The 18,438-nt window shown below is 45.5% G+C and overlaps 1 protein-coding gene across 4 annotated transcripts in view; it reads right to left on the reverse strand.

Moving 5' to 3' along the window:
* drc7 (dynein regulatory complex subunit 7) overlaps nucleotides 1–18,438 on the reverse strand; it is a 106,714-nt gene that overhangs the window by 85,248 nt on the left and 3,028 nt on the right. Inside the window, exons 1-3 of one of the 4 annotated variants that reach the window (XM_085908946.1) lie at nucleotides 5,063–5,425; nucleotides 3,639–3,823; nucleotides 1,139–1,292 (exon numbers count right to left, since the gene is read on the reverse strand). In XM_085908946.1, the coding sequence (XP_085765072.1) occupies nucleotides 1,139–1,292; nucleotides 3,639–3,823; nucleotides 5,063–5,065 (342 nt within the window). In that variant the 5' untranslated portion in view covers nucleotides 5,066–5,425. Of the gene's footprint in view, nucleotides 1–1,138; nucleotides 1,293–3,638; nucleotides 3,824–5,062; nucleotides 5,426–18,438 lie in introns of those variants that run through there. The other 3 variants (XM_085909015.1, XM_085909197.1, XM_085909101.1) reach the window with 3 other exon arrangements.

The raw sequence follows: 18,438 nt of genomic DNA on the forward strand, positions 1-18,438 counted from the left end.
TTTTCAAAATTCAAAAATCCGCGATGTAGTGAAACCGTGATAAACGAACCGCGATGTTGCAAGGGATTCACTGTAATCTGAACTGCAACTGTGGCGCGGCGCATACGCGGCGGTATTTTACATAAAGGACAAAGGATTCGATCACGGGATTTAATGACTTGGAGTGACAAAGATTGTTTGATAAAAATGTTGTTTATAATTATATGGGCCTGTGGAATGTTTTCAAGTGCAACCGCCGTCAGCGGCGTGCACCTGGCATTACTGACATAAAGGACGATCGATGGATTTAATGATTTGGAGTGACACAGATGGTTTGATAATATTATTGCTAATATAATAGTTATTTGATATATAATTCATATATCGTTATATGGCCCTATGGAATAATTTGAAGTGCAACCGCCGTCAGCGGCGCGCACCCGGCATTGTTGACATGAAGGACGATCGATGGATTGAATGATTTGGACTGACACAGATGGTTTGATAAAGGTGTTATTTATGTTATAGTTATTTGGATGACTGTCAATGTTACGTCAGGCCCGTTCTCAGACCTTTGTTTGTGTTTATGTCACTTTAGCATACCTTATCCTTTAGCCTGTTGTTGCTCATTCATGTCTGTTGGATTTTGTCGAATAAACTTCTCCCCCAAATACGACTTATACTCCGGAGCAACTCATATATGTTTTTTATCATTTTATTGCGCATTTTATGGCTAATATGACGTATATTCCGGAGCGAATTGTGGTCCGAAAAATACGGTACATTGCAGTTTTAGCAGTAGGTGTGTAGTGGAAATATGGAAGTACCTTCGTCATCCCGTGATTTTATGTAAACCACCGCTGACGTCACTTGAAATTCAAATTACAGTAACCCCTTGCTACATTGCGGTTCGTTTATCGCGGTTTCACTTAGTTACTTTTTTTTCAATTGTGAAGATTTGTGAAAAAATTCACATATAAATCGCTCAAGTATAAGTCGCCCCCCACCCAAACTATGACAAAAACCGCGACTTATAGTCCAAAAATTATGATAATACATTTAACAGAGTGAGTACAATGTTTATGAACAAGACAGGGGAAACATGCCAGCTAAAACCTAACATAAATCAACAAAAAAAAAACAGAACATGAGATATTACCTGGACACCACATTCGTTGATGGGGCAGAGCAGCAGAGATTTGCGTTCGGGACACAAAAGACTATACTGACGCTGGAAGTTGTCAGCAATGGCCAGCAGGCGGACTTCCTCCACAGAATTACATCTATATGACTCAGGAAGGGGTGGACTAGACCTGTGAGACACTTGCAACTTAAATTACAGGTCACACACACAAATATGTGCTGCATAAACATCATAGTCAACAAGAATGCTAGTGCGTGTGTGTGTTTGTTTGTATTTGTGTGCAGGCGTGCATGGCATGACAAAGAGCAGAGACAGTGCCGACACAAGAAAAGGTGGTGCAATATCCCCCCCCCCGTATGAAGTGTGTGGAGCTCAGTTACGCCTCTCTTATTTCCCTCCCTCCATCCATCCATCCATCCATCCATCCATCCATCCATCCATCCGTCCATCCGTCCATCCATCCAATCTTTCAAAATGTTCTCCAGGTTTCTCTTTTGAAACAGCACATGAGAACTCAGGATAAAAAGATTTGAACACATCTTTAATTCCATAAAGGCTTTTTATTTGTTTTTGTGTTTATCCATCCATACATTTTCTGAGTACCGTAATTTTCGGACTATAAGTCGCGTTTTTTTTCATAGTTTGGGTAGGGGGCGACTTATACTCAAAAATCCGCGATGTAGTGAAACCGCGATAAACGAACCGCAATGTAGCAAGAGATTACTGTAATTTGAACTGCAAGTCACGTCAGCAGCGCCGCACGGTGGTTGTTTACTTAAAAGACAAAGGATTCGATCACGGGATGACGAAGATGACAAAGGGCCCTACGTTTGAAGGATTTAATCATTTGGAGTGACACAAGGTTTGAAAAACGTATTAAAACTTATGTTATAGTTATTTTATATTTTATTTTGTGTAGCAACTTGTATATGTTTTTAGCGTTACAGTTCAGTAGTTGTTGGCTCGTTGAACTCTTGTTTTTTTAAATAAATAGTCGTTTTCCAAACTCACGTCTTTCCTGGTACTTTGTTAACGCTACAATATAGTAATTTACTAGATCTGAGCGGCGCACGCGCAGCGTTGTTGACATAAAGGACAAGAAATTTGATCTATGGATTTAATGATTTGGAGTGACACAGATGGTTTGATAATATTGTTGTTATATAAACCCACGCCTTTCCTGGTACTTTGTTAACGCTACAATACAGTTATATCCTAGATCTGTGCGGCACGCGCGGCGTTGTTGACATAAAGGACGAGGAATCTGATCGATGGATTCAATCATTTGTAGTGACACAGATGGTTTGATAATATTGTTGTAATTTGTAATTTGTTTTAATTTTTGTTGTAATATGATAGTTATTTGAAATATACTTTATATTTCGTGATATGGGTCTGTGGAAGAATTAGAAATGCAACTTACGAGTCTGACGTCAGCGGCGCGGCGCATATGCAGCATTTTTTTTACATAAAGGACGATCGATGGATTTAATGTATTGGAGTGACAGATGGTTTGATAAACGTGTTATTTATGTAATACATATTTGAATAACTCTGAATGTTACGTCAGGCCCGTTCTCAGCTCCTCGCTTGTGTATATGTCACGTTAGCATACTGTATCTTTTAGCCTGTTGTTGCTGGTTCATGTCTGTTCTTGGTGTTGGATTTTGACAAATAAACCTGCCCAAAAGTGCGATTTATACTCCGGTGCGACTTATATATGGGGGGTTTTTTTCACTTTATTGTACATTTTATGGCTGGTGCGACTTATACTCCGGAGCGACTTATAGTCCGAAAAATACGGTATATGCTCTCCACGAGGGTCACGGGCGTGCTGGAGCAGCAGAATTGGTTGCCAGCCGATCATAGTGTTCAAAGGTTTGGGGTCACCCATACAATTGAGCGTTTTCCATGAAAACTAACCCAAGGATTTTCAAGGGTTTTCTTATCATCCTTAGCCTTCTAACACTATTGGCAAACACAATGGCCCATTAGATTAATGGTTGCTGGAAATGGGGCTTAATACACCTATATTGGATTAAAAACCAGATGTTTGCAGCTAGAATAGTCATTTGCCACATTAACAATGTATATAACATGTTCCTGATTTGCTTAATGTTAACCTCGTTGAAAAAAGATTTTATATACAAAATAAGGCTATTTTAAAGTGACCCCAAACTTTTAAACACTAGTATATAGACAAACAACCATTCACACTCACAGTCAATTTGGCGTGGTCAATCGGCCTAGACTTTGGAATGTGAGAGGAAACCCATGCAGGCACAGGTAGAACATCCAAATCCACACAGGAAGGCCAGAGCCAGAATCGAACCCACAACCTCTGCACTGAGAGGCGGACATGCTTAACCAGTGCTCCACCATGCCTCCCACATTTTATTTTATATTGTAAAATTGATTTATAAATTATTTTCCCTATATATTGGTCAGGTCCTGTTTTGCCCTGGTAGGTGAAAAATCTGGACCTGTACCTGACAGGACGTGAGTGGTCACTTACAGGAAATCACACACAGCCAAGACATCATCATCTTCTCCCGCCTGCGCATCTTCATTTTCTGCTTGCTCCTCATTACTGGACTCCACCAGCGTCTCCATCACTTCAAAGTGTGTGGTTATGTCTATTGGGGCTTGACTTGTTTTCCCTTCGAGAGCGTCACCAAAATGGCCGCCTTGCCCAAAACTCTGTTGACATTTATCTACATTAGCTGTCCGCCTCGTGAAGCCAAAATATTACTTTGTAATAGTTCAGAACCTTAACACAGTGTTTCCCAACCACTGTGCCGTGGCACGCCGTGAGATATTCGTTTGAGCCGTGGGAAATTGTCCAATATTAATTAGGGAGCACATCATAAATAGGATTGCCAAACCACTGGTCAGTGCAAGGCCTGGGCATCTACTTGCTAATCGCGCATGCGTGGCTAATCAGAGAATCTTGGGATTTCATGTTGCGTTCGTCGGCACATATTTAGTTTGCTGCTGTGTGCTTTTGATAACAGTGGCGCTCTGACGACGTTTGCGTACTGATTGAAATCCCAGTATGTAGTTCAACCGGAGAACCTGGATTGTTCATTTTCACCAATATAAAATACACAGTCAAGTCGTGACACCTTGACTGTGATCACCACTCAGCTGCCATGCCAAAATAGCAGTGTCTTTAAAAGTGACTTTGTTCGGATTGTTGCAATATTTATAAAGCTAGTCTAAAACAATTAACAAAGTCAAGTTGATTAGTTTGGATTTAAATCACAATCACTTTCCGTAGTTTATTCCTTACACTGTCTAAACCTTTTTTTAAAAATATATCTATAGAAAAATATCTATCTATATCTATAGAAAAATATCTATCTATATCTATAGAAATCTATCTATCTATATCTATAGAAATCTATCTATCTATATCTATAGAAATCTATCTATCTATATCTATAGAAATCTATCTATCTATCTATCTATCTATCTAGCCATCTATCTGCCTATCTATCTCTCTCTATATATATATATATATATATATATATATATATATATATATATATTACACACACACAAACCGGATTCGGTTTAATAAAAACAAAATACAGCGATTTGAAAATCCTTCTCAACCCATATATTCAGTTGAATACACTACAAAGACAACATATTTCATGTTCAAACTGATTAAATTGTTTTTCCCAAATAATAATTAACTTAGAATTTCATAGCTGTAACACGTCCGGTAGAACAGTGGTCCCCAATCTTTTTTGCGCCTCGGACCGATTACGCGTCAGAAATATTTTTGTGGACTAGCATTTATATAAATAATTAAATAAATAAATAATAAATAAATAATTTATATAAATAATACAATAAATATATAAATACGATGAAATAAAATGATACGACTGGCATAAAAACAAATATAAATCAGATAAATATAAAACTCACCATTACGTTGAATTAATGGGAGCGGCCGAGCTTGTTCCTCAGAAACGAGCCGGTCTCATCTAGGCGTAATCGGTAACAATGACACCAGAAGTGGTTAAGGTTTGTCTATTAATGCAGGAGGATTGGTCTCCATGTGCCGGAGCACTTTTGAAGGCTTCATTGCCTCGTTAGCGAGCCTGTCGCCGAATATTATGCAGAGTGGGCTTGGCGTGTCAGAGTCACCTGTGGTGATAAATCCATATTTTAAGTCTGACTCCAGAAATGTTCTTTTAAATGCAGCTTTCATTTTCTTAGAAGTGGTAGTCTCTTCTTCTTCAGTCTCCTCATTGGGCTTTTTCCCCTTTCCGAAGAAGCTTTCCAAACTTCTCTGTTTCTTCTTCATTTTTGCTTCCCTCGCGGGCTCGACTGGGGTGACGTCACGTGACTGAGACGAGCGTCTTGTGTCAAGAGACACAACGACGATGTAATTGGGAGAGAATTGCCAACATTTTTATATTTTTCTAAATAAATTCTTACTCATTTATAGCTTTGCACGCTCGACTGGGAATATATATATATATATATATATATATATATATATATATATATATATATATATATATATATATATATATATATATATATATATATATATATATATATATATATATATATATATATATATTTCTTTTTATTTTGTCCTGTGCGGCTCATCAGCCCGGTACCAAGTGACCCACGGACCGGTACTAGTCCATGGACCAGGGGATGGGGACCCCTGCAGTATAAGTTGGGAAAGGTGGTAAAAAATTCTGAGAAAGCTGAGTAAAGCTCATCAAACACCTATTTGGAACATCCCACATGTGATCAGGCAAATTGGGAACAAGTGGGTACCATGATTGGGTATAAAAGGAGCCTCCCCAAACATGCTCAGTCATTCACAAGCAAGGATGGGGCGAGGTTCACCACTTTGTCCACAACTGCGTGCGCAGATAGTTGAACAGTTAAAGAACAACATTTCTCAAAGCAAAATTGCAAGGAAGTTAGGGATTTCTACATCTACGGTCCATAATATTAAAAGGTTCAGAGAATCTGGTGAAATCACTGCACGTAAGCGCCACAGCTGGAAACCAAGACTAATGACCACTGCCTTAAAAACCGACATGAGCGTGTAAAGGATATCGCCAAATGGGCTCAAGAAATCTTCAGAAAACCACTGTCAGTAAATACATTTCGTCACTACATCAGTAAGTGCGGGTTAAAACTCTACTATGCAACATCCAGAAACGCCGCCGGGTTCTCTGGGCCCGAGCTCATGTAAAATGGACTGATGCACAATGGAAAAGTATTTTGTGATCTGATGAGTCCACTTTTCAAATTGTTTTTGGAAACACTGGACGTCGTGTCCTCTGGACCAAACAGGAAGAGGACCATCCGGACTGTTATGAAGACAAAGTTCAAAAGCCAGCATCTGTGATGGTATGGGGGTGCGTTGGTTCCTATGGCATGGGTGACTTACATTTCTGTGAAGGCAACATAAATGCAGATTTTGGAGCAACATATGCGGCCATCCAAGCGACGTCATTTTCATGGACGCCGCTGCTTATTTCAGCAAGATAATGCCAAGCCACATTGTGCACGTGTTACAACAGCGTGGCTTCGAAGTAAAAGAGTCCAGGTTCTCCCCTGGCCCGCTTGCAGTCAAGACCTGTCTCCCATTGGAAATGTGTGGCGCATTATTAATCGTAAAGTACGACAGGGATGACCCCGGACAACTGAAGTGGTTCATCAAGCAAGAATGGGAAAGAATTCCACATGAGAAGCTAAGAGAATTAGTCTCCTCTCTTCCAAAATGTTTATTGAGTGTTATTAAAAGGAAAGGTGATGTAACAAAGTGGTAAACATGCCCTTTCCCAACTTCTACTGCACGTATTGCAGCCATGAAATTCTAAGTTAAAATAAAATAAAGTTTGAGTTTGAGCATTAAATATGTTGTCTTTGTAGTGTATTCAATTGAATATAGGTTGAAAAGGTTTTTCAAATCATTGTATTTCCCAACTTCAATTGAATCCAGTTTGTTCGTCTGTCTCTTGCAGAACCACACACGCACACCCCACAAACCACACACACCCTTCACACGCTTCACACAATAAAACCCTTTTGCCAATTTGCCTTTATACCCCTATGAGCCACAGTGCCTGTTACTTTTTTGCCAATAATTCAGTAAAGCAATCAAAACTGAACCACGTTTTCCCTCCTGTGTTCTGACGAACACCCGGGGGCGAAAACAGCATACCCATCCGAGCCAACCCCCTATACAGTCCTCAGGCTCCCCAACAATAGCGAAAGCAGTTTGCATTATTTTTTTGCAATGTTTTTCCTTATTCTGATTGGATTAAAGACGACAGTTACAGTTAGACTTCACTTTGGTGGTTAATGTAGTTATTGTGATTTTGTTCTTTTATCACAGTAGATTGGTTTATTTACATTTCAAAAACCTGAAGCCATTCATTTACAAATGTGATTGCACTTTATTTTACATATTTAAATGTTCAGATATTAAGATGTGAAAGACAGTTTTTGCATGATTTGAATGAGGCAAAATATCATTATTTTTCTCTTGAATACGTTGTTATAATCATTTGTTTCAGATTTACTGTAATTATTTTCTCTATCAAAAATAAATTTGGTGTTCAAAAAATATTTTTTCAAACTTGTCTTGAAAAAGAGGGGGCCAGACAAAGCACGGCTCACCAAAGCCCCTTATGATGAGAAACAAAAATGGACTCAGTTTTCCCTCGCCGAGACGCGGGTCACCGGGGCCCCTCTCTAGAGCCAGGCCTGGGGGTGGGGCTCGAAGGCGAGCGCCTGGTGGCCAGGCCTTCGCCCATGGGGTCCGGCCGTACATAGCCCGAAAAGAAAACGTAGGTCCCCCTTCCCATGGGCTCACCACCTGTAGGAGGGGCCAAAGGGGTCGAGTGCAAAGTGAGCTGGGCGGCGGCCAAAGGCGGGGACCTTGGCAGTCCGATCCCCGGCTGCAGAGGCTGGCTCTAGGGACATGGAATGTCACCTCTCTGGCTGGAAAGGAGCCCGAGCTGGTGTGTGAGGCAGAAAGGTTCCGACTATACATAGTCGGACTTGCCTCCACACATAGTTTGGGCTCTGGTACAAGCCCTCTCGAGGGGGGATGGACTCTCTTCCACTCTGGAGTTGCCCACGGTGAGAGGTGTCAAGCAGGTGTTGGCATACTTATTGCCCCCAGGCTGGGCGCCTGCACATTGGGGTTCACCCTGGTGAGCGAGAGGGTAGCCTCCCTCCGCCTTCGAGTGGAGGGACGGGTCATGACTGTTGTTTATGTCTATGCACGGAACGGCAGCTCAGAGTACCCACCCTTTTTGGAGTCCCTGGAGGAAGTGCTGGAGAGCGCTCCTTCTGGGGACTCCATCGTTCTACTGCGTGACTTCAATGCTCACGTAGCCAATGACAGTGAGACCTGGAAGGGCGTGATTGGAAGGAACGGCCCCCCCCTCTGAACTCGAGCGGTGTTCTATTGTTGGACTTCTGTACTCGACATGGATTTTCTATAATGAACACCATGTTCAAGCATAAGGGTGTCCATGTGTGCACTTGGCACAAGGACACCCTAGGCCGCAGTTCGTTGATCGACTTTGTAATCGTGTCATCGGATTTGCGGCCACATGTTTTGGACACTCGGGTGAGGAGAGGGGCGGAGCTATCAACTGATCACCACCTGGTGGTGGGTTGGCTCCGATGGTGGGGAAGATGCCGGTCCGATCTGGCAGACCCAAATGTACTGTGAGAGGGTCTGCTGGGAACGTTTGGCAGAATCCCGTGTCAGGAAGAGCTTCAACTCCCACCTCCACCAGAGCTTTTCCCACGTCCCGGGGGAGCCGGGGGACATTGAGTCCGAGTGGACCATGTTCCGCACCTCCATTGTTGAGGCAGCCGACCGGAGCTGTGGCCGTAAGGTTGTTGGTGCCTGTCGTGGCGGTAATCCGCGGACCCGCTGGTGGACACCGGCGGTAAGGGATGCCATCAAGCTGAAGAAGGAGTCCTATCGGGCCGTTTTGGCCTGCGGGACTCCGGAGGCAGATGACGGATACCGGATGGCCAAGCGGAATCCGGCTTCGGTGGTTGCTGAGGCAAAAACCCGGGCGTGGGAGGAGTTTGGCGAGGCCATGGAGAATGACTTCCGGACGGCTTCGAGGAAATTCTGGTCCACCATCCGGCGTCTCAGGAGGGGGAAGCAGTGCACGGTCAACACTGTTTACAGTGGAGATGGTGTGCTGCTGACCTCGACTCGGGACGTCGTGAGTCGGTGGGGGGAATACTTCCTCAATTCCACCGACAAGCCTTCCATTGTGGAAGCAGGGCCTGAAGACTCTGAGGCGGACTCTCCAATCTCGGAGGTCGAAGTCACTGAGGTAGTTAAAAAACTCCTCGGTGGCAGGGCCTTGGGGGTGGATGAGATCCGGCCGGAGTTTTTAAAGGCTCTGGATGTTGTGGGGCTGTCATGGCTGACACGCCTCTACAGCATTGCATGGACATTGGGGACGGTGCCTCTGGATTGGCAGACTGGGGTGGCGGTTCCCCTCTTTAAGAAGGGGGACCGGAGGGTGTGTTCCAATTACAGGGGAATCACACTCCTCAGCCTCCCAGGTAAAGTATATTCAGGGGTGCTGGAGAGGAGGATCCGTCGGGAGGTCGAGCCTCGGATTCAGAAGGAGCAGTGTGGCTTTCGTCCTGGCCGTGGAACAGAGGACCAGCTCTACACCCTCGGCAGGATCCTCGAGGGTGCATGCGAGTTCGCCCAACCAGTCCACATGTGTTTTGTGGACTTGGAGAAGGCGTTCGACCGTGTCCCTCGGGAGGTTCTGTGGAAGGTGCTTCGGGAGTACGGGGTGCTGAGCCAACTAATAAGGGTGGTTCGGTCCCTTTATCACCGATGCCAGAGTCTGGTCCGCATTTCCGGCAGTAAGTCGGATTCGTTCCCAGTGAGGGTTGGACTCCGCCAAGGCTGCCCTTTGTCACAGATTCTGTTCATAATTTTTATGGACAGAATTTCTAGGAGCAGCCGAGGCGTTGAGGGGGTCCGGTTTGGGGACCTCAGCATCGCGTCACTGCTTTTTGCTGATGACGTGGTGCTGTTGTCTTCTTCAGGCCGTGATCTCCAGCTCTCACTGGAGCAGTTTGCAGCTGAGTGTGAAGCGGTCGGGATGAGGGTCAGCACCTCCAAATCCGAGTCCATGGTCCTCGGTCGGAAAAGGGTGAAATGCCCTCTTCGGATCCGGTATGAGATCCTGCCCCAAGTGGAGGAGTTCAAGTATCTTGGGGTCTTGTTCACGACTGAGGGCAGGATGGAGCGCGAGATCGACAGGCGGATCGGTGCAGTGTCGGCAGTAATGTGTACTCTGTACCGGTCTGTTGTGGTGAAGAGAGAGCTGAGCAAAATGGCAAAACTCTCGATTTACCGGTCCTACCCTCACCTATGGTCACGAGCAATGGGTCGTGACCGAAAGAACGAGATCTAGGATACAAGCGGCCGAAATGAGTTTCCTCCGCAGGGTGTCCAGGCTCTCCCTTAGAGATAGGGTGAGAAGCCCGGTCATCTGGGAGAGACTCAGACTAGAGCCGCTGCTCCTCCACGTTGAGAGGAGCCAGATGAGGTGGCTCGGCATCTCATCAGCATGCCGCCTGGAGGCCTCCCTGGGGAGGTGTTCCGGGCATGTCCCACCGGTAGGAAACCCCGGGGACGACCCAGGACGTGCTGGAGAGACTATGTCTCTCGGCTGGCCTGGGAATGCCTTGGGATCCCCGGGGTGAGCTGGATGAAGTGGCTGGGGAGAGGGAAGTCTGGGAGTCCCTCCTAAAGCTGCTGCCCCCGTGACCTGACCCCGGATAAGCGAAAGAAGATGGATGGATGGATGGATGGATGGATGGATGGATGGATGGATGGATGGATGGATGGATGGATGGATGGATGGATGGATGGATGGATGGACAATGTTAGCCGAATAAATGAATTGGACAAAAGCTCCGTTGTATGCAAGCTTTGTCGCACTAAAATAAAATACTTTGGCAACACAACAAATATGAGAAGTCACACAGCACAATTCTACCCTACAGAGGAGGTGGGAAAGCCAACTGCTGCTGTTGCTACTAGCAGCCAGAGAACAATTGAGGTCGCTCTGCCAAACACATCGCAAAAGGCCAAGCTAATTACGAAAGGCATCGCGGATTTCATTGCAATGGGTTTGCAACCGTGCTCTGTTGTAGAGAATCGGGGATTTCGGAGAATGATGGAGGCAACGGAGCCGAGGTACGTCATCACATCCCGACGCTATTTCAGCAACACAGCCTTGCCGGCACTCTACAAGCAGACTAAAGCAGAAATAACACCATCGCTGTTGAATGCAGACTGAGTCGCCGTTACATGTGATGCGTGGACGTCTGTAGCCACCGAGTCATTTGTTACCCGAACTGCGCATTTCATAACCGATGAGTGGGAGCTGAAAGCACACGTGCTTCAAACAAGAGCAATGCATGAAAGCCACATGGGTGCTAATATGGCTGAGCTGTTAAGCATTGCTTTAAATGAATGGAACATCGCAAAAAAAGAAGTTGTTCTAGTTACAGACAACGCAGCTAATGTGGTTGTCGCTGCCCAGCTGGGTAACTTCAGCCATCTGAAATGCTACGCCCACACGCTGAACCTGGCAGCTCAACGTTCCCTGAAGGTGCCAAGTGAGACACATCTGCACTTTTTTTCCACGTCGCACAGTTGGTGCACATCAGCTTGAAGAGAACCAAAAGCTGCTTAACATCCCCAAGCACAAACTGAAGGTAGACTGCTGTACTAGAAGGAATAGTGCCTTTGAGATGGTGAGCAGTTTTTTGGAGCAGCAGCCTGCCATCACCGCCACACCTCTCCCCTCAAGTGAGTACATCAGAGAAAGACCTATGTACACTCAGTGAGGCTGATGTCACAAATGCTGAGGATATCATAGCAGCCCTCAAGCAACAACCGTCATGTCAACAGATAGAAGCCCCACCATTTCTCTTATTGCTCCTCTGCAAGCTAAACTCCTCAATGAGAAAGGACAGTCCTGGGATGTCTCCACTGGTCAGGGAAATAAAGAGAGCCAAACACGAGGATCTCAGCAAGAGATAAAGCAGCGAGCAGGATAAGCAAACTCTTCAGATAGCTGCTGCCCTTGACCCTCGGTTTAAAATCCTGCCCTTCCTGTCGGAGGACGGAGAGGAGACCTATGACAGAGTGGCTGTTGAGGCTGCTGCACAACTCCAGGTAATTCTGCAATTTTTATCATGTTGTATTTTATAATATTCCCTGTAAAGTGTTACTCTGTGCATATTCTGCACATTATAACATGTATTTATTTTGTACATAATTCAATATCAAATTCAATCATTTGTATCAAATGTCAATTTAACAATGAAGTTGTGATAAACCTTTGAGCCTTTTTGTTTACACGTTTTCCTCCTTATTTGTTTACCTACAGCAAAATGAGCAAGAGGACGAGGAACAAACACCTGTTGCAGTGGAAGAGGACCCAGCTTTGTCATCTTCCCTGTTGGAAGATCTGCTGGGGAAGCACTTCACTCAAGCCAAAAGGCAGCCACAGCCCCGATCTGCCTATGCCAGAGCTCAAGAACTGTACTAGTACTTCAGCTCTCCGTCTCTCTGGGGACCCTCTTGACTGGTGGGCAAGGAATGCAGTACAATTTTCTCTTATTTCCAGGCTTGCCAAGAGGTACCTGTGTGTTCCAGGCACCAGTGTTGCTCCAGAACGAGTTTTTTCGACTGCAGGAGACATCATCACTGCACAAAGCAGCACACTCTCATCTGAGCATCAAAGTCAAAGTCAGTCAGCTTTATTGTCAATTTCTTCACGTTAAGACACACAAAGAGATCGAAATTACGTTTCCCACCGTCCCACGGTGACTAGACACATTACACAACACAAGAGCGATGAATAAGTAATAAGCAAATAACCCAAATAAATAAACAATAAATATGGATGTGGATCAACTCCTGTTCTTATACAAGAAAACTAGAGTTCAAATGTTCATGCGTTTCCATTCCAATGAATATTTCCATAAAGGTTCATAAAATATAATGGAAATTAATTCAACTCTTTGTTTCTTATTACAAATGCAGTGTTTTTTGAACTGCAAGTGATGACTGCTCATTCAGTGAGACAAAAAGAAATCATATACCGTATTTTCTGACTATAAGTCGCATTTTAACCGCAAACCACGATAAACGAACCGCAATGTAGCAAGGGATTGCTGTAATTTGAATTTCAAGTGACATCAGCGGCGCGGCGGTTGTTTCCATAAAGGACAAAGATTCGATCACAGAATGACGAAGATGACGAAGGGCCCCACGTACTACCGGCATCATTAGCGGCTTTGTTTACAAGTGACACGGAGGACGAAGAGTTTGAAGGATTTAATGATTTGGAGTGACACAGAAGGTTTGAAAAACTATTATGGCTTTTACGCCCGGTCCTACTCTACGGAGCTCTCTTTCACCTCCATGGATGGAAGTCGGGGGCTGGTGCTCGGCCAGGTGGCTGTCCGGGGACGGTGGATGGGGCTCGGACTTGGCTTTTACGCACGCCCGGTCCTATTCTATGGAGCTCTCTTCCACCTCCGTGGCTGGAAATGCCACCTCTGGGGATGGAAGGCCACGCCGCCGCACGCCTGGAAGTCGACGCCCGGTGCTTGGGGCCGTGTGGCGGTGAACTATTTATGTTATAGTTATTTGATATATTTTATTTCGTGTAGCAACTTGTATATGTTTCAATCGTTACTGTTCAGTAGTTGTTGGCTCGTTGAACTCTTGTTTTGTTAAATAAAGAGCCGTTTACCAAACCCACGTGTTTGCTTGTACTTTGTTAACGCTACAATATAGTTATATACTAGATATGTGGAATAACGACGAGGCTGACGTCAGGGCGCACGCGCGGCATTGTTGACAAAAGACGAGGAATTTGATCGATGGACTTAATGATTTGGAGTGACACAGATGGTTTGATAATATTGTTGTAATATGATAGTTATTATTTATATACTTTAAATATCGTTATATGGGTCTGTGGAATAATTAGAAATGCAACTCACGATGAGTCCGATGTCAGCGGCGCGGCGCATACACGGCATTGTTTACATAAAGGACGATCGATGGATTTAATGAATTGGAGTGACACAGATTGTTTTATAAACGTGTTATTTATGTAATAATTATTAGAATAACTCTGAATGTTACGTCAGGCCCGTTCTCAGCTCTTCGTTTGGGTTTATGTCACATTAGCATACCTATTGTTTAACCTGTCTGTTCTCGGTGTTGGATTTAGTCGAATAAATATCCCCCAAAATGCAACCTATACTCCAGAGCGACTTATGTGGTTTTTTTTTCACGTTACTGTGCATTTTATGGTTAATGTGACCTATGTTCTGGAATGACTTTATATATATATATATATATATATATATATATATATATATATATATATATATATATACACACACACACACACACATACACACACACACACACACACACACACACACACACGCGGCTCGGTCATGCACTGGGTAGCACGTCTGCCTCACAGTTAGGAGGGTGCGGGTTCGATTCCACCTCCGGCCCTCCCTGTGTGGAGTTTGCATATTCTCCCCGTGTCCGCGTGGGTTTTCTCCGGGCACTCCGGTTTCCTCCCACATCCCAAAAACATAGGACGATTGAGCACTCCAAATTGTCCCTAGGTGTGAGTGTGAGTGCGAGTGCGAATGGTTGTTTGTCTCTGTGTGCCCTGCGATTGGCTGGCAACCAGTTCAGGGTGTCCCCCGCCTACTGCCCGATGACGGCTGGGATAGGCTCCAGCATGCCCGCGACCCCCGTGGGGACTAAGCGGTTCAGATAATGGATGGATGGATGAATATACACACACACACACACACACACACACACACACACACACACACACACACACACACAGTGGAGCGTCTGTTTTCGAACACAATCCGTTCCAGAAGGCTGTTCGATTAGTGAATCATTCGAATTCTGAATCATGTTTTCTCATTACAAATAATGGAAAACATTTTTAAAACATTTGCGCATTTTTGTCCGATCGCGCAACTGCAGCGCACCGCCAAACGCGCATCTGTAGCTCATCGTCGACCACGCAACTGCACCGCGCTGGTCGCATTATATTGACAGACCGGCCGCTGAAAAATTTAGAAGTCCTGATGTACTTTCCAAAATTTAAGCGGACCTCAGTGCTCATACATTTATTTGGGTTGACAGTCATAATGGCCCTCCGAAAGAAGCTATGAGGACTATGCGGCCTGCGAAAAAAATGTGTTTGACACCCCTGGTTTAATGCATGCCTGATGATTTTCTAAATCACGGTCACTGCCAAAGTCGTCTAAAAATGTTCAGTATTTGATTATGCCTTATGTTTTGATTAATGCTAGAGGCCAGCTTTGGATTACTACTGAACGTTCTGGAAAGAGGGAATTTTTTTGCTGAACAAAAAAGGATATGTGTCAAAAGAACAAACAAACAAATGCATGGTAAGTGATGAGTAAGAACTTTGCATAGTCAGGGAACATTAACAAATTGTTTTACTTTCAAGATGGCGGCGCGTGCACACGCAGCGGCCTCTCTCCGTCCCAACCGATCGGTGTCTTGTTCAATTAATGAGTTTTTGTCAGACAGTTTTATGTGTTTATCTGTTCCTACCACGTTGTGCTACAAGTACAGCAGGCAGGTTCTGCTCGACATCGGCGTGAGCGAGTTTTGCGGCGTTTTAAACTTTGATACGGGGACATTAAAGTCACTGGGACTACTCCGGCCTGAATCAACGCCGGACTCGTCCGCTACTCCTTCCCCAGATAGGCAGCGTCAGAAGCTGTGTGCGAGGAGGCAGAAGAGGGGCAAGCGCGGAGGCGTCCGGGCCAGGCTAGTGGCGTTCCCAACTCGCCTGGCCGTGCCTTCCATTCTTCTGGCGAACGTTCGGTCGCTGGACAACAAACTGGATTACGTCCGTCTGCTGAGCTCCACGAACCGGGCAGTTAGTAATAAAGGAATATAAGAGTTTGATCTTAAAGTAGTTCATTAGACATCCTGTGTATGAGAGTATGAAACTGTAAAGTGCTGAGTGTGTGACGGTGGAGACAAAATAAGATATGTGGGCAAGGATGTGCACGAATGAAATATTCCAGAACAAACAATGACGCAGGAGCAGCAAGGAGTACAAGATAACCCAGGAGCAGCAAGGAGGACAAGATACCCACAGGGCCAGCTGGTAGATAACAACTGGGGACCCTGTATGGAAAACTACAACCAGGAGGAGCGAGCAAATGATTCTGCAGAAGAAGAAAGACCAATAAGAGCAAGCTAAAGTTAAATGCAGTATACACATAGCCAATAGAATAATGACAGAATGCCTTTGTTGATGTGCCATTTGCATATTGTGTAGTATAACTAATGGCTGAGCAACTCGGAAGTAGAGTACGTCTGCTGGTGGCAACAGAGGCGTACAGAGGTGTATTGAGAGGGACCCGAGACCCAGGTGATGTATTAGATTTGTGTGTTAGGAATAAATCCACTCGTGTGTGAAAATGCCAGCTTCCTGATACCTTTCTATTGCAGAACGAGCGCACATATTGTTGGATGAGTAGCAGTTGGGTAAGGTCACAAATTGGAGTCAGATTAGTAACTCGCGTTCATGTTAAATTAGAAATATATTCCAACAGTAACTGCTGTGTGCTCGTGTTCACTGAAACTTGGCTGACTGTCAACATTCCGGACTCTGCTGTGCAACTGGAACGGCTAGCGTGCTATCGGGCGGACCGGGCCATTGAAAAAGGGGGAAAATCGCGTGTAGGAGGTATCTGTGTCTACATCCGCGACGAATGGTGCCGGGACTTTGTAGTTGTGTGCAGACACTGCTCGCCACTGGTGGAGTTTGTGATCATTAAGTGCCGTCCTTTTTACCTACCAAGGGAATTTACTGCGTTTCTGCTTGTTGTGGTCTACATCCCGTCTTCCAACGTTGGAGGTGACAGGATCACGGCCCTAAGTGAACTGTACCGGGCTGTCAGTGAACAGCAGACGGCGCACCCTGACGGTTTCACCATCTTCGCTGGGGATTTTAATCATGCTGACCTGAAGTCTGTCTTTCCAAAGCTTCACCAGTATGTTAATTTTCCAACTCGTGGTGACAGCTTCCTGGACCTGGTCTACACTGCACATAAAGGAGCTTTCAGGGCCACCCCCCTCCCCCACATCGGACTTTCTGACAACATCACCGTTCTGCTTACGCCCGCGTACAGACAGAGAGTGAGAACTTCCAGGCCGGTTCGCAAGCGAGTTAGAGTGTGGCCTGAGGGGGCCTCTGATGCTCTTCGAGACTGCTTTGGCACTACGGACTGGGAAATGTTTAAGCGGGCGGCCACATGCAACGATCGGACGGACATTGAGGAGTATGCTGACTCTTGTGACCTCGTACATCGCAAAGTGCATTGATGATGTGACCCTCACAAAATACGTCGTCGCTCGGGCTAACTGGAAGCCATGGCTGACAGGGGCTGTCCTCGGGCTGCTGAGGGCCAGAGACAAAGCCTACAGGGCTGGGGATGTAGCGGGCGTGAAATCATTCTCTTCCAAGATTACCGCCCAATTACCCCAAGACAGCAGGGATGCTCGGAGCCTGTGGCAAGGCATTCATCCCATCACGGACTACAAGCCCGCGCCGCAGAGCTGTGAGGGCGACGTCCCTCTGCTCAACGAACTAAACCTCTTCTTTACTCGCTTCGACGCTCAGAACAGCACTTGCCCGCTGAAGACCCTTCCCCCGCCGAACGAGCAGCCCCTGTGCCTCTCTGCTGTTAGCGTGAGGAGGACGCTTGCCACGATCAACACCCGTTAGGCGGCGGGCCCGAACAACATCCCGGGTTGAGCGCTGAAGGACTGTAACTGAGAAGCTGATGGATGTCTTCACGGACATCTTTAACATTTCCCTGCAGGAGGCCATCGTCCCGTCATGTTTCAAGTCTGCCACCATCATACCTGTGCCGAAAAATCCTGCTCCTTCCTGCTTCAATGACTACCGCCCTGTGGCACTGACACCCATCGTCATGAAGTGCTTTGACCGGCTTGTCATGGCGCACGTCAGATCTGTTCTTCCCCCCACCATAGACCCCTTCCAGTTTGCGTACCGAGCCAATCGATCCTCTGAGGATGCCGTCTCCTCTGCCCTCCACTCTGCCCTCACCCACCTGGAGAAAACGAGAAATCTCGTATGTGAGATTGCTGTTTGTGGACTTCAGTTCTGCATTCAATACCA

The sequence above is a fragment of the Syngnathus leptorhynchus genome, chromosome 1, assembly GCF_054491065.1.
Source record: "Syngnathus leptorhynchus isolate UIUO chromosome 1, UIUO_Slep, whole genome shotgun sequence".
In the NCBI taxonomy this organism is placed as follows: Eukaryota; Metazoa; Chordata; class Actinopteri; order Syngnathiformes; family Syngnathidae; genus Syngnathus; species Syngnathus leptorhynchus.